At 41.9% G+C, this 26,186-nt stretch overlaps 3 protein-coding genes, 1 long non-coding RNA gene and 1 other non-coding gene across 9 annotated transcripts in view; 4 read left to right on the forward strand and 1 right to left on the reverse strand.

The window, feature by feature from the left end:
* The window catches only part of LOC110507494 (calpain small subunit 1-like), a 5,504-nt gene extending 2,896 nt beyond the window's left edge, over positions 1 to 2,608 (forward strand). For both annotated transcript variants that reach the window (XM_021587515.3, XM_021587516.3), the window contains exons 7-11: positions 1 to 4; positions 277 to 355; positions 1,793 to 1,909; positions 2,017 to 2,075; positions 2,220 to 2,608. The exon at positions 1 to 4 is cut by the window's left edge and continues 65 nt beyond it. In XM_021587515.3, the coding sequence (XP_021443190.2) occupies positions 1 to 4; positions 277 to 355; positions 1,793 to 1,909; positions 2,017 to 2,075; positions 2,220 to 2,246 (286 nt within the window). In that variant the 3' untranslated portion in view covers positions 2,247 to 2,608. The remainder of the gene's footprint in view (positions 5 to 276; positions 356 to 1,792; positions 1,910 to 2,016; positions 2,076 to 2,219) is intronic.
* A 302-nt stretch (positions 2,609 to 2,910) lies between these two features.
* Positions 2,911 to 14,253, forward strand: LOC110507495 (synaptosomal-associated protein 25-like). Of its 2 annotated transcripts, none has more exons than XM_090224399.1 (8): positions 2,911 to 3,218; positions 8,032 to 8,203; positions 8,696 to 8,737; positions 8,980 to 9,028; positions 9,909 to 10,020; positions 10,338 to 10,475; positions 11,383 to 11,527; positions 11,623 to 14,253. In XM_090224399.1, the coding sequence occupies exons 2-8, from the start codon at positions 8,132 to 8,134 to the stop codon at positions 11,686 to 11,688; spliced, it is 624 nt and encodes a 207-aa protein (XP_090080525.1). In that variant the 5' UTR covers positions 2,911 to 3,218; positions 8,032 to 8,131; the 3' UTR covers positions 11,689 to 14,253. The 2 variants fall into 2 exon arrangements, with proteins under 2 accessions (XP_090080525.1, XP_021443192.1); XM_021587517.3 differs by having other exon boundaries at positions 2,935 to 3,218; positions 8,032 to 8,215.
* Positions 14,254 to 16,871: 2,618 nt separating this feature from the next.
* On the reverse strand, positions 16,872 to 22,930 carry LOC110507498 (uncharacterized). 2 transcript variants are annotated; one of them, XR_016492646.1, is made up of 3 exons: positions 22,829 to 22,930; positions 22,331 to 22,460; positions 16,872 to 18,787 (listed from the first exon to the last, which is right to left on the reverse strand). It is a non-coding gene; the product is annotated as an uncharacterized LOC110507498 (long non-coding RNA). The 2 variants fall into 2 exon arrangements; XR_002471137.3 differs by lacking the exon at positions 16,872 to 18,787 and adding an exon at positions 19,695 to 20,491 and having other exon boundaries at positions 22,829 to 22,913.
* On the forward strand, positions 21,919 to 21,991 carry trnar-ucg (transfer RNA arginine (anticodon UCG)). Its single transcript has one exon. It is a non-coding gene; the product is annotated as a tRNA-Arg (tRNA).
* On the forward strand, positions 22,121 to 26,152 carry LOC110507496 (uncharacterized). 2 transcript variants are annotated; one of them, XM_021587518.3, is made up of 5 exons: positions 22,121 to 22,498; positions 23,498 to 23,723; positions 23,930 to 24,394; positions 24,540 to 24,590; positions 24,707 to 26,152. In XM_021587518.3, the coding sequence occupies exons 2-5, from the start codon at positions 23,585 to 23,587 to the stop codon at positions 25,183 to 25,185; spliced, it is 1,134 nt and encodes a 377-aa protein (XP_021443193.2). In that variant the 5' UTR covers positions 22,121 to 22,498; positions 23,498 to 23,584; the 3' UTR covers positions 25,186 to 26,152. The 2 variants fall into 2 exon arrangements, with proteins under 2 accessions (XP_021443193.2, XP_090080523.1); XM_090224397.1 differs by having other exon boundaries at positions 22,370 to 22,498; positions 23,498 to 23,719.
* The last annotated feature ends 34 nt before the right edge of the window (positions 26,153 to 26,186 follow it).

The raw sequence follows: 26,186 nt of genomic DNA on the forward strand, positions 1-26,186 counted from the left end.
GCAGGTGAGTTCAGTCCACTTGTTACATTTTGACAATCGGCACTGTATGAACAATTGTGTGAAATTACGGACATTTCTGTGAAACGTTTGCCTTGAGCTAGAAATGATTTGCATTTATTTGCAAGGCGTTCATATAAAACCACCTACAACTTCAAATAGTCCTCTTACTCCATTAATGTAAGAATGTTGTTTTATAAATGTCATGTTAATACACTCTTAATAAAAGGTGCTGTGAACTTTGACCTCTTGTGTAACCTCATTTCTGTTCTGATTCAGTGCATCTACATATCAAATGACACGGACCGCTCAGGGCTCATCTCCTCACAAGAGCTTCCTGCTACCTTCAAAGCTGCAGGTGAGCTCAGAGATCATGAGAACCGAAACATGGAAATGCATATTTCTTTGTCATCGTAAGGCCTTTATAACAGTGTCATAACAGTGACAACAAATAGCCATGATAACTGATGAAAGCTAGCTAGTTCCTGCATATACACTACCTTTCAAAGTTTGGGGTCACTTAGAAATGTCCTTGTTTTTGAAAGAAAAGCAATTTTTTTGTCCAATAAAAAAACATCAAATTGATTAGAAATACAGTGCAGACATTGTTCATGTTGTAAATGACTATTGTAACTGGAAACAGCTGATTTCTAATTAATTATCTTCATAGGCGTACAGAGGCCCATCATCAGTAATCATCACTCCTGTGTTCCAATGCCACGTTGTGTTAGCTAATCCAAGTTTGTCATTTTAAAAGGCTAATTGATCATTGGAAACCCCTTTTGCAATTATGTTAGCAAAGCTGAAACTGTTGTCCTGATTAAAGTAGCAATAAAACTGTATTTTAGACTAGTTGAGTATCTGGAGCATCAGCATTTGTGGGTTGGATTACAGGTTCAAAATGGCCAGAAATAAAGACTTTCTTCTGAACCTCAACAGTCTGTTCTTGTTCTGAGAAATTAAGGCTAATCAATGCGAGAAATTGCCAAGAAACTGAAGATCTCGTACAAAGCTGTGTACTACTCCCTTCATAGAACAGCGCAAACTGGCTCTAACCAGAATAGAAAGAGGAGTGGGAGGCCCCGGTGCACAACAGGGCAAGAGGACAAGCACATTAGAGTGTCTAGTTTGAGAAACAGATGCCTCATAAGTTCTCAACTGGCAGCTTTATTAAATAGTACCCGCAAAACACCAGTCTCAACGTCAACAGTGAAGATGCAACTCCGGGATGCTGGCCTTCTAGGCAGAGTTGCAAAGAAAAATCCATATCTCAGACTGACCAATAAAAATAAAAGATTAAGATGGGCAAAAGAACACAGACACTGGACAGAGGAACTCTGCCTGGAAGGCCAGCATCCCTGAGTCGCCTCTTCACTGTTGACATTGAGACTGGTGTTTTGCTGGTACTATTTAATGAAGCTGCCAGTTGAGAACTTTTGAGATGTCTGTTTCTCAAACTAGACACTCAAAGGTACTTGTCCTCTTGCTCAGTTATGCACTGGGGCCTCCCACTCCTCTTTATATTCTGGTTAGAGCCCGTTTGCGCTGTTCTGTGAAGGGAGTTGTACACAGCGTTGTATACAGCGTTGTATGAGATCTTTAGTTTCTGGCCATTTCGAGCCTGTAATCCAACCAACAAATGCTGACGCTCCAAATACTCAACTAGTCTACAGAAGGCCAGTTTTATTGCTTCTTTAATCAGAACAACAGTTTTCAACAGTGACCCTACACTCTTGAAAGGTAGTGTATGTGTTTGGTCTCATTGGTGTCTCTCTCCTGTTATGTCCATGTGCAGGCTTCCCTCTCAACGACCAGCTCTTCCAGTTGATGGTACGCAGGTACAGTGATGAACAGGGCAACATGGACTTTGACAACTACATTGGGTGCCTGGTCAGACTGGACGCTATGTGTCGTAAGTGACTGATTCTCAATGCTCCCCTGTTCAGTCCGATTATGTTCTTGATTTCAGACTATTTCCTTTTCATTACCCTTCAGTAATAGTGTTTTGTGCATTTTCAGGAGCTTTCAAGACTCTGGACAAAGATGATGATGGAATCATCAAAGTCAACATCCAGGAGGTAAATTAGGTTTCACTATTTTCTCTTTGCATTTGAACGGTGTGTTTAGGGTTAGGGACCATTTTTAAGATGAATGACTGGATATAGGAACTGAAATTAGACCTAAATAACCACACATCTTTTTGTGTTCTGCTTTCTCCACAGTGGCTTCAGTTGACCATGTACTCATAAAACATCAGGGAAAGCCTACAAAAATCCTACATTCATCTCTTCATTTATCTCTCTCTCTTTCTCTTATTTAAGATTTTTATTTCATATGACCATTGTTATTATTGTTTACAGACGTTCATACGTCATTTAGTCATGAATGTTCATTCAATTCATCACTAGATGGCAGCATTGCAGCAACACCAGGAAAGCACAAATCCACTTTCTGTCCAATAGGCCAAACTCAAATACCTTTCTACATTCCCAAATATTTTAAAGTATTGTGTTTTCCTTTTTTCCAGCAAAACACTTGGTCAAACATTCCATACTGCTATGTAATGTAATATATACATTCTAGTGCTCAATAAAGGGGCAATATTACCTAATACTTGCAGATATCTCATTTATTACAATTTCTAAATGTTCTGCTTTTGCTCATTAAAGAAATGTTCTCTCATATTGTAAATAACTATTTTTGTTTTATTGTAGCTTTTTGACTGACTTTTACAAACCAAGTCAATAATAATGTTGATTGTTATTCAGTTATTCATCACTCTTAACTTCCACCTCTGCCGACTAATAGCCGAATCTTTTCTGCCTATTACTTTTATTTACACACTGCATGGGCAAAATGAGAAGCACAACAGAACAGCGGCTGGTGACGTGCACAGGTCCCCGGACCGTTTCCAGAGCAACGAGAGAGCGGCTGTTCAAGGGGGCGTGATCGCGGAGGAAGGACTAGAGACAATAAAATGAGAGACCACTCGCCGGGATGTAACGTCGAAGATAGAGCCACCAATTGGGTGAGCGGGTGGTAATCGGGGCGTGTCATCGGACTTACCTGGGGGCAGAGCGGACCTGGAAGGCAAGAACAAAAACCTTCGAGATGATGCTGAGGGACCGGGTAGATCAATGAACAAACAGGTGACGGATGTTCCAGTGGATTGTTGGGCAAAGTCGAGGCAAACACAACCACTCATATACATTAAGTTAAAGGTAAGTTTAGAGGCGATTTAACAGTGTTTATCACTTTATAGACGTAGGTGGTTTTTATATAATAATATAGGCTATGTGGAGGCTAAGCTTGACCCATCGCATCAACACTGTTTATTTATTTAAGGCCTAAAAGAGTTACAACAAAGACTGGCTAAATCCACTGTTTGATACGTTTGTGAAAGTTAAATACAAAATAAAAAATATAAGTATCTATTCTTGATGTAAACAAACATGCATGTTACTTGGTACTATGTGAACATTGCAAGAATAGGTCTCATGAAACACAATATGCTGAATCCTCCCATTCCTTGTAGCTGCCCAGTCCTTGATGAGGTGATCAATGCTCTTCTTGAAAACATGTTTCTATAACATCATATTGTCTTATTAGTGTTTTAGTGTAGGGGGTTAGATTATTATTCTAGTAGGGGTGTAGAATTAATGGTATTTACTCATCAGTGGTAATTACTATGGTGGCAGTCCTCTTCAGTGGGTAGCCATGATCCGTGATGTCAGAAGCCATGTTCTGCAGTGGACACTCATCTCTGTCCTTTTCAGGGGCCATGCAGGTTGACATTTACAGCAGGTTAACGTTAGACAAATATATAGCTCTGAGCGGGTTGGCAAACACACATGTTGTCAAATAAACACACACATTGTGTTCAGAATCAGACACTGTATGATACTTTCACAAGTTTGTCATCTGTTGAATTTGAGGGGAATCCAATATTCAGATATGTCCCTTCTGATAGGTTAGGCATTGGCTATGTAATGTACATAGGCTATTCATCCATAGTGGTCACTCAGTTTATAGCGCATGACCAGGGGTTTCCTTTAGTGTTGGTTACGGGGGGGTTGGTGGGTGGCATGACAACTTGCACTTCATCAAGCAACTGTGCACTCATGGAAGATAATATTACACCCTACACCACCACTTAATCAGCCTTTTAAAATGCATCAAAAACATGCCAAAAAGGTGCGAATTTCCCCCTAAAATTTTAGGGGATTTTCCCCTAAGCTATGAATCAGCATGCTTGTCTCATTTCAGCCCTTCTGTTTTATTCGTTCCTCAAACGTGCTATGAGAACACCCTAACTTACTTCCTCTGCTTGTCCTATAACTATGTTGATTGGGACTGTGACTTTCTTTCATATTCGTTCTGTTCTTCTATTTAAGCATACGAAATCAGGCACGTGTCGCACATAATACTTCACAGCTTTTTTTAATAGAGTAAGTTCTGTGTCTAAAAGATAGGCAACCCTGTTATATGTCTCCCTCGTGAGTTGTCAAAATGGCTGTCATGACCATCAACGATGTGATGCGTAGGTGGGTGAGTGGGAGTGCAACAGGAAGCCTTTGGTTGAGATGTATTGTCTGTCTCACTCATCTGTCTATCTGGTACAGCAGATACAGTGGTCATTGAATCAAGGGCAGGAGACAGGAAATCTGCACGGAGATAAAACAGCTCTGGTTCAAAGTTCTCAAAGTCTCATTCCAGGTGTGACTCCACAGAAAACCAGCTTTTCATATGGGCATCCTTTTATTTATTTTTTTAGTTCAAATCAAAATCAAATCAAATGTATTTATATAGCCCTTCTTACATCAGCTGATATCTCAAAGTGCTGTACAGAAACCCAGCCTAAAACCCCAAACAGGAAGCAATGCAGGTGTAGAAGCACGGTGGCTAGGAAAAACTCCTTAGAAAGGCCAAAACCTAGGAAGAAACCTAGAGAGGAACCAGGCTATGAGGGTTCGCCAGTCCTCTTCTGGCTGTGCCGGGTGGAGATTATAACAGAACATGGCCAAGATGTTCAAATGTTCATAAATGACCAGCATGGTCAAATAATAATAATCACAGTAGTTGTCGAGGGTGCAACAGGTCAGCACCTCAGGAGTAAATGTCAGTTGGCTTTTCATAGCCGATCATTCAGAGTAGCTCTACTGCTCCTGCTGTCTCTAGAGAGTTGAAAACAGCAGGTCTGGGACAGGTAGCACGTCCGGTGAACAGGTCAGGGTTCCATAGCCGCAGGCAGAACAGTTGAAACTGGAGCAGCAGCACGGCCAGGTGGACTGGGGACAGCAAGGAGTCATCATGCCAGGTAGTCCTGAGGCATGGTTCTAGGGCTCAGGTCCTCTGAGAGAGAGAAAGAGAGAATTAGAGAGAGCATACTTAAATTCACACAGGACACCGGATAAGACAGGAGAAATACTCGAGATATAACAGACTGACCCTAGCCCCCCGACACATAAACTACTGCAGCATAAATACTGGAGGCTGAGACAGGAGGGGCCAGGAGACACTGTGGTCCCATCTGACGATACCCCCGGACAGGGCCAAACAGGCAGGATATAACCCCACCCACTTTGCCAAAGCACAGCCCCCACACAACTAAAGGGATATCTTTAACCACCAACTTACCATCCTGAGAAAAGGCCGAGTATAGCCCACAAAGATCTCCGCCACGGCACAACCCAAGGGGGTGCGCCAACCCAGACAGGAAGATCACGTCAGTGATTTCACCTTTATTTAACCTGGTAGTTAAATAAACAAGTGAGAACAAGTTTTCATTTACAACTATAACCTGGCCAAGATAAAGCAAAGCAGTGCGACACAAAAAACACAGTTACACATGGGATAAACAAATGTACAGTCAATAACACAATAGGAACATCTATAAACAGGTTGTGCAAATGTAGTAAGATTAGGGAGGGTAAGGCAACAAATGGACCACAGTAGCGAAATAATTACAATTTTACAATTAAACACTGGAGTGATAGATGTGCAGAAGATGAAGGTGAAAGTAGGGGATGAGGTAGTTGGATCGGCTATTTAGAGTTGGGCTGTGTACAGGTGCAATGATCGGTAAACTGCTCTTACAGCTGATGCTTAAAGTTAGTGAGGGAGATATAAGACACTAGCTTCAGTGATTTGTGCAATTCGTTCCAGTCATTGGCAGCAGAGAACTGGAAGGAAAGGCGGCCAAAGGAGGAGTTGGCTTTGGGGATAACTAGTGAAATATACCGGCTGGAGCGTGTGCTATGGCTGGGTGCTGCTATGGTGACCAGAGAGCTGAGATAAGGCGGGGCTTTACCCAGCAAAGACATATAGATGACCTGGAGCCAGTGGGTTTGGTGACGAATATGAAGCGAGGGCCAGCCAACGAGAGCATACAGGTTGCAGTGTTGGGTAGTATATGGGGCTTTGGTGACAAACCGGATGGCACTGTGATAGACTACATCCAATTTGCTGAGTAGAGTGTTGGAAGCTATTTTGTAAATGACATCGCCAAAGTCAAGGATTGGTAGGGAAGTCAGTTTTACGAGGGTATGTTTGGCAGCATGAGTGAAGGATGCTTTGTTGCGAAATAGGAAGCCGATTCTATATCTAATTTTGGATTGGAGATGCTTAATGTGAGTCTGGAAGGAGAGTTTACAGTCTAACCAGACACCTAGGTATTTGTAGGTGTCCACATATTCTAAGTCAGAGCCGTCCAGAGTAGTGATGCTAGACGGGCGGGCGGGTGCAGGCAGCGATCAGTTGAAGAGCATGCATTTAGTTTTACTTGCATTTAAGAGCAGTTGGAGGCCACAGAAGGAGTGTTGTACGGCATTGAATCTCGTCTGGAGGTTCGTTAACACAGTGTCCAAAGAGGGGCCAGAAGTATACATAATGGTGTTGTCTGCGTAAAGGTGGATCAGAGAATCACCAGCAGCAAAAGCAACATCATTGATGTATACAGAGAAAAGAGTTGGCCCGAGAATTGAACCCTGTGGCACCCCCATAGAGACTGCCAGAGGTCTGGACAACAGGCCCTCCGATTTGACACACTGAACTCTATCTGAGAAGTAGTTGGTGAACCAGGCGAGGCAGTCATTTGAGAAACCAAAGCTGTTGAGTCTGCCGATGTCAATCACCGCATTCTCAGAGTCGAAAGCCTTGGCCAGGTCGATGAAGACGGCTGCACAGTATTGTCTTTTATCGATGGCGGTTATGATATCGTTTAGAACCTTGAGCGTGGCTGAGGTGCACCCATCCTTATACAACAACTTCTAACCGTCATCATATATACAGTACTTGTCACAATCTTTGCAGCCCTTCATTCCCAGACAAAACATACTGTTGTTAGTTCTGGTTGTCTCTTTTCTTTCCTTCTGTCTTCCTCCCTCCCCCACATCTCTCCCTCTTTTTCTCTCTCCATTTCTTTCTCTCCCTCTCCTCTTGTCTCTCAGCATGTTGCCTGGGTGAGGCAGGTGGTGATTAATGGTAATTATAAGGAGGCTGCTGCATGGTGCACTGTCATCTCGACTCCCTCACAACAGAATGGAAGGAGTGTATGTGAGATGCATGTACTGTAGGTGAAAGAGTCTGAGGAACAAGAGAGGTTTTGTGAAATAGGCACCAATTATGTTAAGCAATGAATGGAATGTGATCTGAAAGTATAGGCAGTAGAGGCACAGAGTCGAGTGGGGATGGAGAGGGGTGAGGAGAAAACAAGCAGGCTAGAAAATTCAGTGATCAAACTGACATGCCAGGTGCAAATATTCAGGTTTTCAGAACTATGGGGCTCCAATGGCGGCTGAGAGAAAGGCTGTGCAGCCACAGAGTTGAACCAACAGATCATGTTGAAATCATGACTGATCGAATGTGTCCTTAATAGTATTGTTCCATGTCCTCAAGCTCACTCAAAGAGCAATGGGTAATTAGAGGGGACATTTTCTGGGTGATACTGCCTAGATTTTCTAATTACTGTACTCTGCACAAAAACTGCCCATAAAGAGCTCTGCACTGTTGCACTGTTTTCATTGTCTTTACCAGGACTGGTGTCAAAGCCACCTGATGCACTAGCCTTGCTTCTTGGGAAAGAGGCTCCTGAGCAAACCAGACAGACTGTGCTGTCCTTCCGCGGCTTCTGCAGATGTCAGGCAAGATGGCTGCCGACTCGCCCGTGAGGACAGAGCAGGAGGAGCTGCAGAGGAGGGCCAACCAGGTAACAGATGAGGTAATGTCACATATCATCTCAAGAGCACTAACTTCTTTAACTTTGAAATATCAACAACAGAAGGTTCAGTTGCACTTTTTTAAGATCAATACACAATTTCCCCATAGCCGTTGGCTGTTGACCATTGGCCCCCACGATAAAGGGTAAATCATGCCTGGAGCTATAGAAAAGGTTACCTGCCATACCCGGGCATTGTTTTCAGAGTTGCAATATCAAGAGATTACACAGTGACATCACCCTAAGCCACTCTCCCAGAGGGTTTCTTCCCTTGAGTAAAGGTTACTTACTGCACATCACATCTAATTCCCAGTCCAATTACTTCAGCATCAGCAAATTCCCTGGAGAAAGGCCCCAGCATTCTGTACAAACACATTCTTGGCACACAGACCACTGAAATGAGTCTGTTTATGTTTTTAGTACTGTATCTAAGGTAACTAAATCCTCTAATTGTGTCCTGTCTCTCTGACCCTCCTCATCCAGTCCCTGGAGAGTACCCGTCGTATGATGCAGCTAGTAGAGGAGGTATGGGAGACTCAGCACCTGCCACTCACTCTGCCTCTGTTGACCAAATCCCTAATAATGACACGTCATCGTCATTATAATCGCAGTATCTCTGGTTGATTTCTTTTGGCAGCCTACCGATAATGTACTCCATTCATTCAGTCCTTTAACCGAAGAGTCTTCATTTGATTCAATGCAAAAATCATGAACATTATAGCCACATTATGGTGAATCTAATCTAATGCCATTTCTGATCTCAACAGAGCAAAGATTCAGGAATCCGGGCCCTGGTCATGCTGGACGAACAAGGAGGTAATGAAATGGACGTTATATAATCATTTTCTCCCATTGGAAGATGTGGACACATCGATGTCAATCTTACAACAGAAACCTTAGATGGTCCTTGTTCTTGTATGTATATCCATACGTGGGTGCTCATGTTTTTGTCAGTATACTAGATGTGTGTAAGCTATGTGTGTGTCTGCTTTTGTGTGTATGTACTGTATGTGTGTGTTCCCTCCTGTGTCTCTCCTATCCACCCTACTCATGTTCCCCACCTGCCCCATATGGGCAGAGCAACTGGACCGCATCGATGAGGGGATGGATCAAATCAACAAGGATATGAAAGAGGCTGAGAAAAACCTCACTGACATGGCCAAGTGTTGTGGCCTGTGCATCTGGCCCTGCATCAAGTAGGTCTGCCCTGCTCTGTGGACACCTGTCATCTGTGTGTCACCTGAGTGCCCGTCAGGCCAACCGGCAACCAGACAGTCTGTCTGTCCATCCATCCCGCCTCTGCTCCAGTCCATGATTCATTTTGTGTCTGTTTTTGTTTTGCTCCATTATGAGATTGGGTGACTAGAAGTCTGCAGCAAAGTTAACTACAAGAAAATGATGGTCATGTCCCAAAACATTTATATTTTACAAACAGTACATCTTCTACTCACACAATACCAGACATTTTATGGACCTGTGTGTACCATTATTAAATAATTTGTGTCCTGTTCTCAGTTTTGGGGTTTGCACATACCATATTTGTGCAATTGCATTATGCTTGACCGCTGGCTTTCCTTTGTCAGTTGGGGGCTTTGGTGATAGAACAGTTTTGTGTTATATTACGTTCTCCCTCATTCTCCCCACTTTCCTCCACCTCTCCCATTCCTACCCTTCCCTCACGTTTTGCGTTGTCCAGAGCAACTGGAGCGGATTGAGGAGGGCCTGGACCAGATCAACTCGGATATGAAGGAGGCTGAAAAGAACCTCACAGACCTGGGCAAATGCTGCGGTCTGTGTTCCTGTGATAAGTAGGTGTTGGCAGGTGGGAGGGGTCATGAGTGTCAGGAGCAGATGGGGATAACATGGTTCCTTCCTCAAGTATTAATGTGCATGTCTGTGTGCCGGTCTTTACAGTTTGTTTGCCAGTTGTTGCGCATAAGACTCCTTCTTGCTTGGCTTGTCTCTTACTTCCTTCTTCAACATGTCAGGGCTTAGATCATACGTTTTGTTTATTTCATGCAGGTGACCCTTTGTTGTACTCTTGGGTTAACACAATGTACTGTGGTATGAAGATTTGTGTGTATGGCTGTCTGATGTGCTCTGTCCTGTCTGTGCCTCTGCATAGGCTGAAGGACTTTGAGGAGAGTGGTGCCTATAAGAAGGTGTGGGGGAACAACCAGGATGGGGTGGTGTCCGGGCAACCGTCCTCACGCGTGGTGGATGAGAGAGAGCAGATGATCATGAGCGGAGGCTACATAAGCAAGTAATAATGGTCAATGGCATGACAACCCCAATAGCAAGGCAACAAATCCCAATACTCAAAGACGTGCACATGCCCTCACTATTCCTAAGAGAACGACAGCTTATTTTTGTTGTACACACATACAGTAGGCCTATATCACACCATTATGGATATGGGCTAATAATTCAATTTTTTTCTCCATAGAAAAGTATTGGGCCGCTAATTCCAAACAGCGTAAAAAAAAAACATAAAAAAAAACTGTAAAAACGTATTTAATTTTAATAGACAAAAATGATGAATTCAGGAATTTAGATTTCATTGTAATGTTTGAGCATAAGAACACAAAAATGAGTTTAAAACTGCTAAATGTTCACTCAGCTTCATAGCAGAATGTATAGAATTGCAGGAAATTATCTTTGAAACTGCAACATTTCTCTCAGGTCGAGGGAAAAATTTGTAAAATTGCTAGAAATTGGCTTTAAAACACAAATATCCTTTCCGACACAACAGCCACCGAAGCCTTTTTTTGATCCAGAAAAAAATCTTGAACTCTGATGCAGCCTGCACATATTTTTTGGTTTACAAGTATTTTCTGATGCATTTGGCCATTGAAAATACTTGCTCATTTATAGCACCAAGGACTGTGTACCTAACAGAGGCTGTGTGTGGCAGCCGGGGGATATTTACTCTTGTCTATAACACATTGACATATAGGACCAGTCACCTGTCATGTGCGGTAGGAGCACCTGGCCAAACAGAGGACATTTATACAAACCTATGCCCCTCCCTGGATGCAGGGAAAACACGCCTTCCGAAAACAATGATGTACTGAAACTTATGTTAAATGTACAAACTGACATCTGCAAAATCTACATTCTGCCGGTGTGTTTTCTCTTTATCTGTATTTCTGTCTTTATCTTTCTGTCAGGGTGACAAATGATGCACGCGAAGATGAGATGGAGGAGAATCTGGGACATGTAGGCAGCATTATAGGCAACCTGAAGAGCATGGCACTGGACATGGGCAATGAGATCGACACGCAGAATGTCCAGATTGACCGCATTCAGGGCAAGGTCAGTCCTATAGTACTTGCCATACAGCTATTTATTCAATAGCAATAGATGACCAATTCTGTGTTGAACATGAACCTAATGTGTTGTTTTTACAGGCCATTCTCAATGTATCCCGCATCGATGCTGCCAATCAGAAAGCTAATAATCTAATGAAGAGATGAAGAGGAAATCCTCCGTCTCTGCTGTGTGATCTTATCTACTCCCTGTCGTTCTGTGCCAATATGCGTTCAGTGACCCACATAGAAAATCTGCCAAATGATCGTGTATGCCTTATCCTAAAGTCTGAGCAGCAGGGTACACATCATTATTCATACCTAGCTCTACATTAACCCTAGTCTGTTTGCCAGTCTCTGTTCAGTTATTACATTCCACTCTTGGTACTCCATGTCACATGTCACATGACAAAAAAAAAGAGTACAAGAAGTGGAACGCTAGAGAGACTGGTACCCAGATACCCAGCCTGTACCACACTGCTGCCATCTGTTGGCTAGATTATTTTCTAGAAACGAGATACACATCCCCTTCGCTCTTTCACCATCCTCCCTCTGGTCCTCTTTCGATGCCCGTCCTCTATGGAGCCAAATAAGATTGAACGTACAGTACCCGTGAAAAGTTTGGACACACCTACTCATTCAAGGGCTTTTCTTTCTTTTTTTTTTTTACAATTTTCTACATTGTAGAATAATAGTGAAGACATCAAAACTATGAAATAACACATATGGAATCATGTAGTAACCAGAGATTCTTCAAAGTAGCCACCCTTTGCCGTGATGACCGCTTTGCACACTCTTGGCATTCTCCTAACCAGTTTCATGAGGAAAATGCTTTTCCAACAGTCGTGAAGGAGTTCCCACTTGTTGGCTGCTTTTCCTTCACTCGGTCCAACTCATTCCAAACCATCTCAATTGGATTGAGGTCAGGTGATTGTGGAGGCCAGGTCATCTGATGTAGCACTACATCACTCTCCTTCTTGGTGAAATAGCCCTTACACAGCCTGGAGGTGTGTTGGGTCATTGTCCTGTTGAAAAACAAATTATAGTCCCACTAAGCGCAATCCAGATGGGATGGCGTATAACTGCAGAATACTGTGGTAGCTGTGCTGGTTAACTGTGCCTAGAATTCTAAATAAATCACACACCATCACACCTCCTCCATGCTTCACGGTGGGAACCACATGTAGAGATCATCCTCTCACCTACGCCGCACCTCACAAAGACACGGTGGTTGGAACCAAAAATCTCAAATTTGGACTCATCAAAGGACAGATTTCCACCAGTCTAATGTCCATTGCTCGTGTTTCTTGGCCCAAACAAGTCTCTTATTCTTAGTAGTGGTTTCTTTGCAGCAATTTGACCATGAAGGCCTGATTCACTCAGTCTCCTCTGAACAGTTGATGTTGACATGTGTCTGTTACTTGAACTCTGTGAAGCATTTATTTGGGCTGCAATTTCTGAGGCTGGTGACTCAAATGAACTTATTCTCTGCAGCAGAGATAACTCTGGGTCTTACTTTCCTGTGGCTGTCCTCATGAGAGCCAGTTCCGTCATAGCGCTTGATGGTTTTTACAACCGCACTTGAAGAAACTTTCAAAGTTCTTGAAATGTTCTGTATTGACTGACAATGTCTTAAAGTAATGATTGACTGTTGTTTCTCTTTGATTATTTGAGCTGTCCTTGCCATAATATGGACTTGGTCTTTTGCCAAATAGGGCTATCTTCTGTTTACCACCCCTACCTTGTCGCAACACAACTGATTGGCTCAAACGCATTAAGAAGGAAAGAAATTCCACAAATTGACTTTTGTCAAGGCACACATATTCATTGAAATGCATTCCAGGTGACTACCTCATGAACTTGGTTGACAGAATGCCAAGAGTGTGCAATGCTGTCATCAAGGCAAAGAATGGCTACTTTGAAGAATCAAATATATATTTTGATTTGTTTAACACTTTTTTGGTTACTACATGATTCCGTGTGTTATTTCATAGTTTTGATTTCTTCACTATTATTCTACAATGTAGAAAATAGTTTTAAAAAATAAAGAAAAAACCTTGAATGAGTAGGTGTGTCCAAACTTTTGACTGGTACTGCACGTATCGTTACAATCGTAAGAAAATCCATACCTAAATTGTTAGGATCGTAAGAAAAGCCATGCGTGAAACAAAATTTAATCTGCGCACATACAAAGCACCATGTTACGATTACGGATGAACATTTTAAGCTTGAACAAATCTTGTGTTGCAATTCTGACATACAATTATACCTTTCACAGTTTTGGCAGTTTCATCTCACCAACAAAAAAACGTACAGCAAACGTCCTGTGAGGAGTGTTACCCGAACAAGCACAACACAGTATATACAAAATAGAAGTCAGGGAAACCGGAAAGGGGTATCCTGCACATTTTCAATTTAAGTCTCCATTTTCTATTACTCCTCAGTTGAATTTACTTCACATTTAGATAGCTAATGTAATGGTTTGTTTGCCAGTGAAAGTCTAGATAGCACTAGCTGAAATATGCCTACAACAGTGAAGTTTCAGTCCGCTAGGTGCATCTCTACTGCATGGATATATCTCTGGGTGACGTGGACATCCCCATGCATGCACCTTATCAAAATATGACTAATTCAATATTGCACCATTCCACTCACTGGGCTCTGTCTGCAATCATAATCAGTAATATATACCAGTGGTGTAAAGTACTTAAGTAAAAATACTTTAAGGAACTACTTAAGTAGTTTAGTGTGGTATCTGTACTTCACTTTATTATTTATATTTTTGAGAACCTTTACTTCACTACATTCCTAAAGAAAATTATGTACTTTTTAATCCATACATTTTACCTGACACTCAAAAGAACTCGTTACACTTATCAAGAGAACATCCCTGGTCACCTCTACTGCCTCTGATCTGGCCGGACTCACTAAACACAAATGCTGTTTTTGAATGATGCCTGAGTGTTGGAGTGTGCCCCTGGCTATGGCTGTGCCATATGGTTTGCTTAATATAAGGAATTTGAAATTATGTATTATTTTACTTTTGATACATACAGTGGGGCAAAAAAGTATTGTCAGCCACCAATTGTGCAAGTTCTCCCACTTAAAAATATGAGAGAGGCCTGTAATTTTCATCATAGGTACACTTCAACTATGACAGACAAAATGAGAAGAAAAAAAAATCCTGAAAATCACATTGTAGGATTTTTAATGAATTTATTTGCACTTAAGTGTATTTCAAACCAAATACTTTTAGACTTTTACTCAAGTAGTATTTTACTGGGTGACTTTTACTTGAATCATTTTCTATTCAGGTATCTTTACTTTTACTCAAGGATGACAATTGGGTACTTTTTCCACCACTGGTATCTACCAGGAATAATGAAACAGATTAATATTAGATGATTGGTGAATCTATGAGTTATGTATGACCACTGGAGTGTTTTCCACTCAAAAAATGTTTTTATAGAATATTTCATCACAACATCTTGCCAAAGCATATTCTGTGGAATAACATGATTTATTTTAATCGGATCATGAACATATGGACTTTGAAATTAACAAGGGAGAGGTTAAACATAGGCTAAGTCTGGCATAAGGTTATTCCCAAACTTTACAATAACTCTGTTGCAGTGGTTTTAGGTAGTCTATTCCTTCCATCGCAACACTGCTGCCCAGTTGAAGAGCTTGTGAGCATGCAGCACCACAGCAGAAAAGCAACCCTCAGCTTCAGAAGCTTCCCTTCTGGAAGCATGCAGACCCTTAATGCCTTGTATTCGGCCCCCTTGAACTTTGCGACATAGACATTTCGAATTGTACCCCTTTTTCTCCCCAATTTCGTAGTATCCAATTGTTGTAGTAGCTACTATCTTGTCTCAAGACAACTCCCGTATGGGCTCGGGAGAGACAAAGGTTGAAAGTCATGCGTCCTCCGATACACAACCAACCAAGCCGCTGCTTCTTTAACACAGTGCACATCCAACCCGGAAGCCAGCCGCACCAATGCGCCGGAGGAAACACCGTGCACCTGGCCACCTTGGTTAGCCGCCACAGGAGTCGCTGGTGCTCGATGAGACAAGGACACTCCCACTGACCAAGCCCTCCCTAACCCGGGCGACGCTAGGCCAAATGTGCATCGCCCCACGGACCTCCCGGTCGCGGCCGGTTACGACAGAGCCTGGGCGCGAACCCAGGGACTCTGATGGCACAGCTGGCGCTGCAGTACAGCGCCCTTAACCACTGCGCCACCCGGGAGGCCCAAAACTGTATTTTTTTTGTGAAGAATCAACAACAAGTGGGACACAATCATGAAGTGGAACGACATTTATTGGATATTTCAAACTTTTTTCACAAATCAAAAACTGAAAAATTGGGCGTGCAAAATTATTCAGCCCCCTTAAGTTAATACTTTGTAGCGCCACCTTGTGCTGCGATTACAGCTGTAAGTCGCTTGGGGTATGTCTCTATCAGTTTTGCGCATCGAGAGACTGAATTTTTTTCCCATTCCTCCTTGCAAAACAGCTCGAGCTCAGTGAGGTTGGATGGAGAGCATTTGTGAACAGCAGTTTTCAGTTCTTTCCACAGATTCTCGATTGGATTCAGGTCTGGACTTTGACTTGGCCATTCTAACACCTGGATATGTTTATTTTTGAACCATTCCATTGTAGATTTTGCTTTATGATTTGGATCATTGTCTTGTTGGAAGACAAATCTCCGTCCCAGTCTCAGGTCTTTTGCAGACTCCATCAGGTTTTCTTCCAGAATGGTCCTGTATTTGGCTCCATCCATCTTCCCATCAATTTTAACCATCTTCCCTGTCCCTGCTGAAGAAAAGCAGGCCCAAACCATGATGCTGCCACCACCATGTTTGACAGTGGGGATGGTGTGTTCAGCTGTGTTGCTTTTACGCCAAACATAACGTTTTGCATTGTTGCCAAAAAGTTCAATTTTGGTTTCATCTGACCAGAGCACCTTCTTCCACATGTTTGGTGTGTCTCCCAGGTGGCTTGTGGCAAACTTTAAGCAACACTTTTTATGGATATCTTTAAGAAATGGCTTTCTTCTTGCCACTCTTCCATAAAGGCCAGATTTGTGCAATATACGACTGATTGTTGTCCTATGGACAGAGTCTCCCACCTCAGCTGTAGATCTCTGCAGTTCATCCAGAGTGATCATGGGCCTCTTGGCTGCATCTCTGATCAGTCTTCTCCTTGTATGAGCTGAAAGTTTAGAGGGACGGCCAGGTCTTGGTAGATTTGCAGTGGTCTGATACTCCTTCCATTTCAATATTATCGTTTCCACAGTGCTCCTTGGGATGTTTAAAGCTTGGGAAATCTTTTTGTATCCAAATCCGGCTTTAAACCTCTTCACAACAGTATCTCGGACCTGCCTGGTGTGTTCCTTGTTCTTCATGATGCTCTCTGCGCTTTTAACGGACCTCTGAGACTATCACAGTGCAGGTGCATTTATACGGAGACTTGATTACACACAGGTGGATTGTATTTATCATCATTAGTCATTTAGGTCAACATTGGATCATTCAGAGATCCTCACTGAACTTCTGGAGAGAGTTTGCTGCACTGAAAGTAAAGGGGCTGAATAATTTTGCACGCCCAATTTTTCAGTTTTTGATTTGTTAAAAAAGTTTGAAATATCCAATAAATGTCGTTCCACTTCATGATTGTGTCCCACTTGTTGTTGATTCTTCACAAAAAATACAGTTTTATATCTTTATGTTTGAAGCCTGAAATGTGGCAAAAGGTCGCAAAGTTCAAGGGGGCCGAATACTTTCGCAAGGCACTGTAGGCCTTTTTGCCTACTAGCCAAATAGTGCAGAGCATGCATGATAGGTGCAACTCGTCACTCCAACATATTTGAACATTTAATTCATCCTTCTTTCAGTTCAGTCAGTCAGTATGTCATCCCTTCAGTCATTTGTCTGAGCTGCAATATGAACTAAATCAAAGAGAATAGAACAGTCATCCAGTTGTTTATTGAAATCCATGTGTATTCAAAATTATCCAAAGTTCTTTAGCCTGTCACTATAATAATTCTATGTTAATTTTAGGCCAATCCAAATAAAAAAATAGGCCTTCAACATGTAGACATTGCAATTTAGGCTATAATTTTGGGTGCTGGTGTCTTGCAGAATCATTTTAAAGGGGAGATCAAGCTGATCCTAACTGTTATAGGCCAATTTCTATTTGTCCCTGTTGATCAAGTGTTGGAAAAACTTGTCAATAATCAACTTACTGGCTTTCTTGATGTTTATAGTATTCTCTCTGGTATGCAATCTACTTTCCGCTCAGGCTATGGATGTTTCACTGCAGCCTTAAAGGTCCTAAATGATGCCACCATTACCCTTGATTCTAAACAATGGTGTGCTGCTTTTTTTTGACTTGGCAAAAAGCTTTTGATACGGTAGACCATTACATTCTTGTGGGTCGGCTAAGGAGTATTGGTGTCTCTGAGAGGTCTTTGGCTTGGTTTTCTAACTACCTCTCTCAAAGAGTGCAGTGTATAAAATCAGAACATCTGTTGTCTCAGCCACTGCCTGTCACCAAGGGAGTACCCCAAGGCTGGATCCTAGGCCCCACACTCTTCTCAATTTACATCAACAACATTGCTTAGGTAGTAGGAAGCTCTCTCATCCATTTATATGCAGAGGATACAGTCTTATACTTTGCTGCCCCCCGGATTTTGGGTTAAATGCTTTCTCAGTGTCCAACAAGCTTTCTCTACCCTTAACCTTGTTCTGAACAAAGGTCATGTGATTCAGTAAGAAGAATGCCCCTCTCGCCACAAGTGTGATTACTGCCTCTGAGGGTTTAGAGCTTGAGGTAGTCACCTCATACAAGTACTTGGGAGTATGGCTAGACTGTACAGTGTCATTCTCTCAGCACATATCAAAGCTGCAGGCTAAGGTTAAATCCAGACTTGGTTACAAACTAACTCTGATTCAGATGACCATCCCACCCATGCTAGATTATGGAGACGTAATTAATAGATAGGGTGCTCTCTAGCGGCTAGATGTTCTTTATCATTAGGCCATTAGATTTGCCACCAATGCTCCTTATAGGACACATCACTGTGTCATCTCTGTTTGCCTGTCGCAAGACCCACTGGTTGATGCTTATTTATAAAACCCTCTCAGGCCTCACTCCCCCCTATCTGAAATACCTACTGCAGCCCTCATCCTCCACATACAACACACACGTCCCTGGGTCGCTCCTCTTTTCAGTTTGCTGCAGCTGGTGACCGGAATGAGCTGCAAAAGACATTCAATATAGACAGTTTTATCTCAATCTCTTCATTCAAATCAAAAACTCAATCATGGACACTCTTAGTGACAGTTGTGGAGGCTTCGTGTGATGTATTGTTGTCTACCTTCTTGCCCTTTGTGCTGTTGTCTTAGTCCAATAATGTTCGTACCATGTTTTGTGCTGCTGCCATGTTGTGTTGCTACCATCTTGTTGTCATGTTGTATTGTTACTATGCTGTGTTGTCATGTGTTGCTGCCATGCTATGTTGTTGTCTTACTGTAGGTCTCTCTTTATGTAATGACACTGTGTCTCTCTTGTCATGATGTGTGTTTTGTCCAAAATGTTTATTTAATAAAAAATGGTTTATCTCAGCCCCACCTCTGCAGGAGGCCTTTTGGTAGGCTGTCATTGTAAATAAGAATGTGTTCTTAACTGACTTGCCTAGTTAAATAAAGATTAAATACAATTAAAATAAATAAAAACTTGCATTTTATAGCTGTTTTTAGTATAGGGCTCCCCTTAATAAAAATAAACCCTAGCTCGCAGGCCTCTAAATACATTTTAAAATAGTTGAAGAAGCACGTGCAGTGGCTGATAGGGAAAACAGATCCGGCAATAAGAATAGGCTTTCGATAGTCTTGACCATTTGGGTCATTTCGGTTCTTCTAGACAAGGCTCTTCTGTGTCTTTATCATTCTCACACAAGTCATTTCCTGAAAGCCCAAGCCTATTCTACGTCATCTACTGGTATTGAATTGAATTTACTTTGGGTAACAGACATATACAACAAAATGTACGATGTGGACCCAGAGGATATCACTTGAAAGTATGAATTAAAACGCTTGTTTCCAAAGTGGTCCTCAATGGTAAAAACAATAGCACATATAATGATTAAAAGGCAAGACAAAATTACAAACAACCATAAATACATTAATTTATTTTGACATCCTAAAAAGTGGCCCTATTCACTGCACTTTTCCCCCCTTACCTTAAAAATCAACCATATTAATTTTGCATTAAAACAATCTATCCATTGCACATCATACCGGTCCTTCAAATCAATACACCCGACCAGCAGTAGGGGTCACAAAGGGCAGTGGAGTGGTTTCTCTTACTTAAGACAACCTTATACAAATTAAAACCGTTGCCTGCTTTTTAAAGCAATTTGTACTTTTTCTTTGCTTGTTTTCCAGGGGGAAGCTATTCCATAGACAAATGCCTGTATAGAAAAACGTGCTCCTCGCAGTACTGTTTACTCTTACGCAGTACTGATTTTACAAGACATAACACTAGCTCTGGTATTGTAACTGTGTTGGTTATAGACCATATCAACGTGGTTTTTCTTATAACCTGGGGCACGATCATTAAGATGTCAAACATATGATTGAGTTTAAGTTGGTCCACTCTGGACTCCAAAGGCAACAAGCCCACCTCCCGGAACTCCAGTACCCCTATGTGGTCCTGGGCGGGACATTCAGCATATACCTGATAACATTTTTTGATAGCCCACTATACCAAGCAGAGCAGACATAATCAAAATGACATGGAATCAAGGTTGAGACAAGCATTTTCTTCACTTTGATGTTAAAATATCTAACGTAACGCATTAGTTTCGCTTCCCCACCCGCCATTTTTAAAAAGACCCGACGGGGCTCATTGCCTTCTTGAATCATGGAGAAACGGGCAGCGTGGGGGTCATGTAATTGATTCTGTTGGAAAGGGGAGAAATTGTGCTTTACAATGGTATTGACATTACAGTTGATCTGGAAGTATTACGTTTTTGGGGTGCTAAAATAAGGTAAATTGTACGGACCAAGGCGATGTTCAAAAGTGAGTGAGTTTACGTTATTGTTACGATATCAAAAATGTCCATTTGTTTGCCATTTTAGAAAGAATTTTGGCAGCAATCTGGGATTGAAAAGGGATTGATCTAGGGACACACCAAGATAAGTTACACTTGTTTTAGATTCAATCTCCTTGCCTGTACAGTTTACCTTTATCTTGTTAGCCCTAAGCAATCTACAGAACAAGAATAGACTGACGCGTTTCAGAAGAAAGTCTTTGTGTCTGGCCATTTTGAGCCTGCCACAAATACTGATGCTCCAGATAATCAACTAGTCTAAAGAAGGCCAGTTTTATTGCTTCTTTAATCAGAACAACAGTTTTCAGCTGTGCTAACATAATTGCAAAAGGGTTTTCTAATGATCAATTAGCCTTTTAAGATGATAAACTTGGATTAGCTAACACAACGTGCCATTGGAACACAGGAGCGATGGTTGCTGATAATGGGCCTCTGTACGCCTATGTAGATATTCCATTTTAAAAATCAGCCGTTTTCAGCTACAATAGTCATTTACAACATTAACAATATCTACACTGTATTTCTGATCAATTTGATGTTATTTTAATGGACAACAAATGTGCTTTTCTTTCAAAAACAAGGACATTTCTAAGTGACCCCAAACTTTCAAATGGTAGTGGTCATTCAACCTTTGGCAGGTATCTGGCTCCATAGTCCCCTTTCGATGCAGAAGGCATCAGTGGAATTGGGTTGCTATGCTTGTTCAAATCAAATCAAATGTTATTGTCACATGCGCTGAATACAACGCTTACTTATTTGTGGTCACCAGGCAGACAAAAGAAATCGGGAAGGGATCAACATTCTGTGTTTGCTTTGCTTTGAACACTTTAATGAATTTTATCTGTCAATGAGGACAATAGTTTTTTTAAATGCACTTTATAGCTCCGTTTTCATTTTTATTTATTTAACAACAGTTGCTTAATGGCAGACTGCATTCTCCCATGTAGTTTGTGTTGATATTGTGAACTGGACTTACAGATAAATGTATCTAGCAATTGACATGTTTGAGTTTTCGTTAAGACTATATTAGCACTTCAATATAGCTGATGTCAAACTTGGTTTCCATTACACAGTTTCCTAATTGTCATAACATCAAGTAGGCTAGACCCACATCCTCCCAATATTACATCCCTCTGATGTTGTGTTAATTTGCAAACTTCAAAATGAATTAATTCACTCATATACAGGATACATATAGACTGGTATTGTAATTCTGTATATACATTATTAAATTAAGCTAGCATTAAATTGCAAGTTATTGTGATCTTTTGCATAGACCGCGTGGCCTAATGGATAAGGCGTCTGACTTCGAATCAGAAGATTGAGGGTTCGAGTCCCTTCGTGGTCGTTTAACTTCTCTAGCGTAATTTATTTAAATATGTTGCCAATGTCACTACATTAGTATTGTCATGTCTCTTGAAGCCAAAACAATTATGGATTATTGACATTGAGCCTATTTTGTTTTAGATTGATTAGCGACTGATTTCCGCTCGTGTATGCTATATTCTTACAATTCGGTAACCTAGTATTTAAGGCCGTCATATGTTTTAGTAGCAACATGATTTGGTTGAGGAATGTCACCACAGGGTGTGTACTCGTTCAATCAATGACTGTACGTTATTATGTAACAATTGTAGCAGTGATTGATGCACGTTGAACTGTAGTGTGGCCATTCTTGGCATCATACCAAATTCGTATTCTGGTAAGATTTCGTAATGTTGCGCTCGTGGCCGCCTGTAGGTCATGGAAAATGCGCGATCAGAGTCTGCGCAACTCAGCGTTCTTCTCGTCGTCTGTGCGAAGTTTATGAAGCTGCACTGCAAGAGGAGAAAAAAAAACATTCGTCACTCTATTGGTAATTCCTGCTCTATCCAATGAATCACAACTTCACATTTGTTGTTGCTAACTCTTTTGTCAAGGTGATTAATTACTAAGCTAGTTAACGTTTCTATATCAACAAACAATCTGCAAAAAACGCGGACGACCTACGTTAGCTAGCTAGCGTTAGCTCGCTAGCGACCGACATTAGCTAACGTTCTTTCAAAATGGTAGCTAGCTAGGCAGAATGCGTAGGAAAATCTCGCTATTGGTTTATCAATTAATCCACAACATATTTGTAATGATCTCTGTTCGTTTTCAAATTGGTATTTTGTCCCCTTCGTTGCATGGCAGGATGCACGTTTACCGTGGTTGAAAACACTGGCCTTCGAAGTACCGCAAAATAATGTAGTTGGCTACATTCAGCGTAGAGTACACAAGGGGGGCTCAACAAAGAACCAGGAAGCATAATGCTCATTGGCCTAGCAAGAGAGTGTAAGATTGAAGCTGCTAATTATACGAATGGTTAATTTAAAGACGTACCCACATTTAATTCCCATGCAGAGTTTTATTTTTTACAACGAATTATTATGTCAATTGTCAGGTATTATTGGCAATAGTAATGGTGTCGTGACTACTGGAATGTATGCCTAGCCTACAATTTTTTAATAAAGAGGATGCATTACAGAAGTCATGTTTTAGGCACACTTAGGGATGGATCCCTGGTCTACCCATTGATACGCATATTATTTTCCCACAGAACAAAAATCTTACCCAAACATTTTATAAATTCAATGCACTCTTTACTTTATTCTATAATATATGCATAATAATAAATAATATATGCCATTTAGCAGATGCTTTTATCCATAGCAACTTAAACGTGTGCATACATTTTTACGCAGGCATGGTCCAGGGAATCAAACCCACTACCCTGGCGTTGCAAGCACCATGCTCTACAAACTGAGCTACATAGTCTCTTATAACACAGGGATTCCTATCAGTTGTGTGTTTTACATTTTGTTCTCTCCTGCAGGCTGACAGTGCCAGGGGTGGTGCCCTCTCAGGTATAGGTCTCTTGGGCGTGTAAACAGGACAGGCCAAGGGCTGTTAGGAGTGCAACATGAATTTTAAATTCACCTATAGCGAAATAGAGGAACTTGGGGGCAACTTGCCCATGAAGAAAAGGAAGTCACGCTTCACCTTCGATGAAGTCCATCTGCTGCTGACTGAAGTCAAAAGAAACAGGCACATCCTCGTAAGTAAGTACCTCCCCTCAGTGTGTACTGTGGGCACAAATTACATGATTTGATACATTTACGAAGTTTATGCATAGCAATGTGTGAAGCCTTTATTCATGATCAGCATGAAGCACTCAAAATAGACACGTTTGCTTTGCATTTGTTTGTCTCTTGTTCCCTGCTTGCCTTTTATCCTTGGTGTGCTATTATCTGGTCACCCACCACAGGCAAGTTCAACCAAGGCGCCTCGTCAGACCTGAGGAAGCGAACATGGGCGGACATCGCGATTCACATCAACAAAATTAGCGAGTGCCAACGGGAGGTCATGGAGATCGTCAAGAAGTGGGCGGACCTAAAGTGCGATGCCAAGCGTAGGATGGTGGCCATGCGAGGGCCTAACGGTGTCCGTATCTCCCAGAACCTGTCGCCGGTGGAGAAAATGGTGCACGAGATACTATCCATGTCCCCTCCGAACAAGGCCACCATGGGCAGTATGAATGATGAAACTGAGGAGAATGACTTTGGTGACATGTCAGGGATGTCGACTCGCTCCTCTGGCACCTCTAATGGTATGGCTGGCCTTCATCACATGGCTATGCCTGTCACCAGCCCCCACGCGATGGGCTCCTCTATGTCTCCTTTCTCAACTCCGGATAAAGATATTGGCATGTTCTCTCCGATGCCATTTGGCCGTGAGTCTTTCCTGTATTCAGAACAATGTTTCTCTTTTTCTCATGAGCTCTTTCTCCCCAACACTCATGCATTCAACACACTCTATTCACATGTTGTATTGATTATTATTATCTTCTTTGTCATATTTTTTTATTGTCCTTTTAGGGGATCCTCAGTCATTTCATGATTTTTCATTCATGAAACCAGTCGATGAAGGTAAAACTCTTTCTCTCGCACTTTGTTGTTGGTAAAAGTGTTTGCACCTAGGTTTCCGTGTAATTATGCATCTATGAACTGTGTGTATTCACATTGTGTTTATGTATTGCCCATAGACGACAGTCTGGGATTTGAGGACCTAGAAGAGGAGCCGCGGCACATGGGCTCCTTCCGCCCCCCTGCTGAGCCTCGTCGCACCTACTCCAGATTCGCTGCCTCTTCCACCGCTGTGTCTTCCTCCATAGCTACCTCCTCGTCCTCCCACCCAGCTCACTCCTCTTCCTTTCTCCCTGCTCCTCTCTCCTCTTCCACCTCTACAGGGTCTGTCATGGGGCAGGGGGCAATCCGGAAGCAGCTAGCCCACAGTGCCTCCCTCAGTCTCAAGGAGCAGCAGGCCACTACTGCCCTGCTAGGGGCCGTGTCGGGGTCTTTGGGGGCCCTGGCCCAGTCCGTGCAGCAGCTGGTGGAGTCGCAGCAGGAGTTTGTACGCGACTCCCTGCAGATGCAGCGAGAGACTGTGAGCGTCCTGCGAGACTTCTCCACCAATGCCCTGGCTCTCCTGCGGGACAAGGTCAACGGCCACCCACCGCCTTAACTCCCAGTTCACCAACAAAACACAACACACACACGGACCCTACCTGTGAAGTGCTTGCCCGTGGACCGAGATCATGTCATTAATACTATTTGCTGATTCACCTTGAGAATGAGTATGCTGCCACTAGTATAGAGAGTACTGAATAGCAGGAAGCCCAAATAAAATTATGAATATCTTTATATACTGGAGATGAGCTTTCTAACCAGTGACTGGTTTATTGTTACTTTTGATTAAAAAGAGCAATGCATCCATGTGTCATGGTTCCAGAATTATGGTAAATCATATTTTTTGTAATTTTTTTTTTACTGAATGAAACAAGACTGGACATTGCAAGTATGTTTGTCAGAGAAAACTTGTGCAATACTCTAAAAACGCTTTTCGAGTGTAAGCGAACTGTTGATCTGCTCCTATTTTGTTTTACATAGCCTTGTTTGCAGGCTTCCTCTAACAAGTATGCAATGACCGGTCATCCACACACATTCCAAGCATAACCAGCCACATTTATAGATGAATTTGGATCAAATGAATTATATGACTAAGAAAAAGAGCAGCACGTACATGTGGAAAGTATGAATGAGATTTGATCTGCCAACCTCTGTCATTACTATCCAAAAGTTAGGTGGTTTGGTTTTCAAACGGGCAATAAATCCCACTACAACTACAAGACGACTAAATAGAAACTGGCCATATTTGTAGCATTTGCACTTCAATTTAATGTATTTTCATTTTGTATTGAGTTTAAATTATGAGTGTCTAACTTTTTAGAAAAGTTTTGAGTTATATTTTGTCAATGCTGAAGAAATGTGTTTTTATGAAAAAGTTAACCTTTTTCACTGAACTTCAATTAACTTTTTGTTTTTCCAGACTGAATGATTTTTAAAACATACTCTAGACTACTGTACTGTAACATGTAATGTGTGACTCCTTCAACCAAATCTTGAGAATAAAACAACCTGTTTTTAACCTATTTGTTCCTGGAGGCAGCGCATGAATGAATGGGA

Source organism: Oncorhynchus mykiss, chromosome 27, assembly GCF_057628025.1.
Source record: "Oncorhynchus mykiss isolate SJ-2025 chromosome 27, ASM5762802v1, whole genome shotgun sequence".
NCBI lineage: Eukaryota > Metazoa > Chordata > Actinopteri > Salmoniformes > Salmonidae > Oncorhynchus > Oncorhynchus mykiss.

Bases quoted from the DNA above. Each gene is read 5' to 3' on its own strand.
- LOC110507495 (XM_021587517.3), top strand. From the start codon at position 8,132: ATGTCAGGCAAGATGGCTGCCGACTCGCCCGTGAGGACAGAGCAGGAG. The intron at 9,029-9,908 runs GTAATGAAATGG...TGCGTTGTCCAG, and splicing joins CATGCTGGACGAACAAGGAG to AGCAACTGGAGCGGATTGAG. The intron at 11,528-11,622 runs GTCAGTCCTATA...TTGTTTTTACAG, and splicing joins TTGACCGCATTCAGGGCAAG to GCCATTCTCAATGTATCCCG.
- LOC110507496 (XM_021587518.3), top strand. From the start codon at position 23,585: ATGAATTTTAAATTCACCTATAGCGAAATAGAGGAACTTGGGGGCAAC. The intron at 24,395-24,539 runs GTGAGTCTTTCC...TTGTCCTTTTAG, and splicing joins CTCTCCGATGCCATTTGGCC to GGGATCCTCAGTCATTTCAT. The intron at 24,591-24,706 runs GTAAAACTCTTT...TATTGCCCATAG, and splicing joins CATGAAACCAGTCGATGAAG to ACGACAGTCTGGGATTTGAG.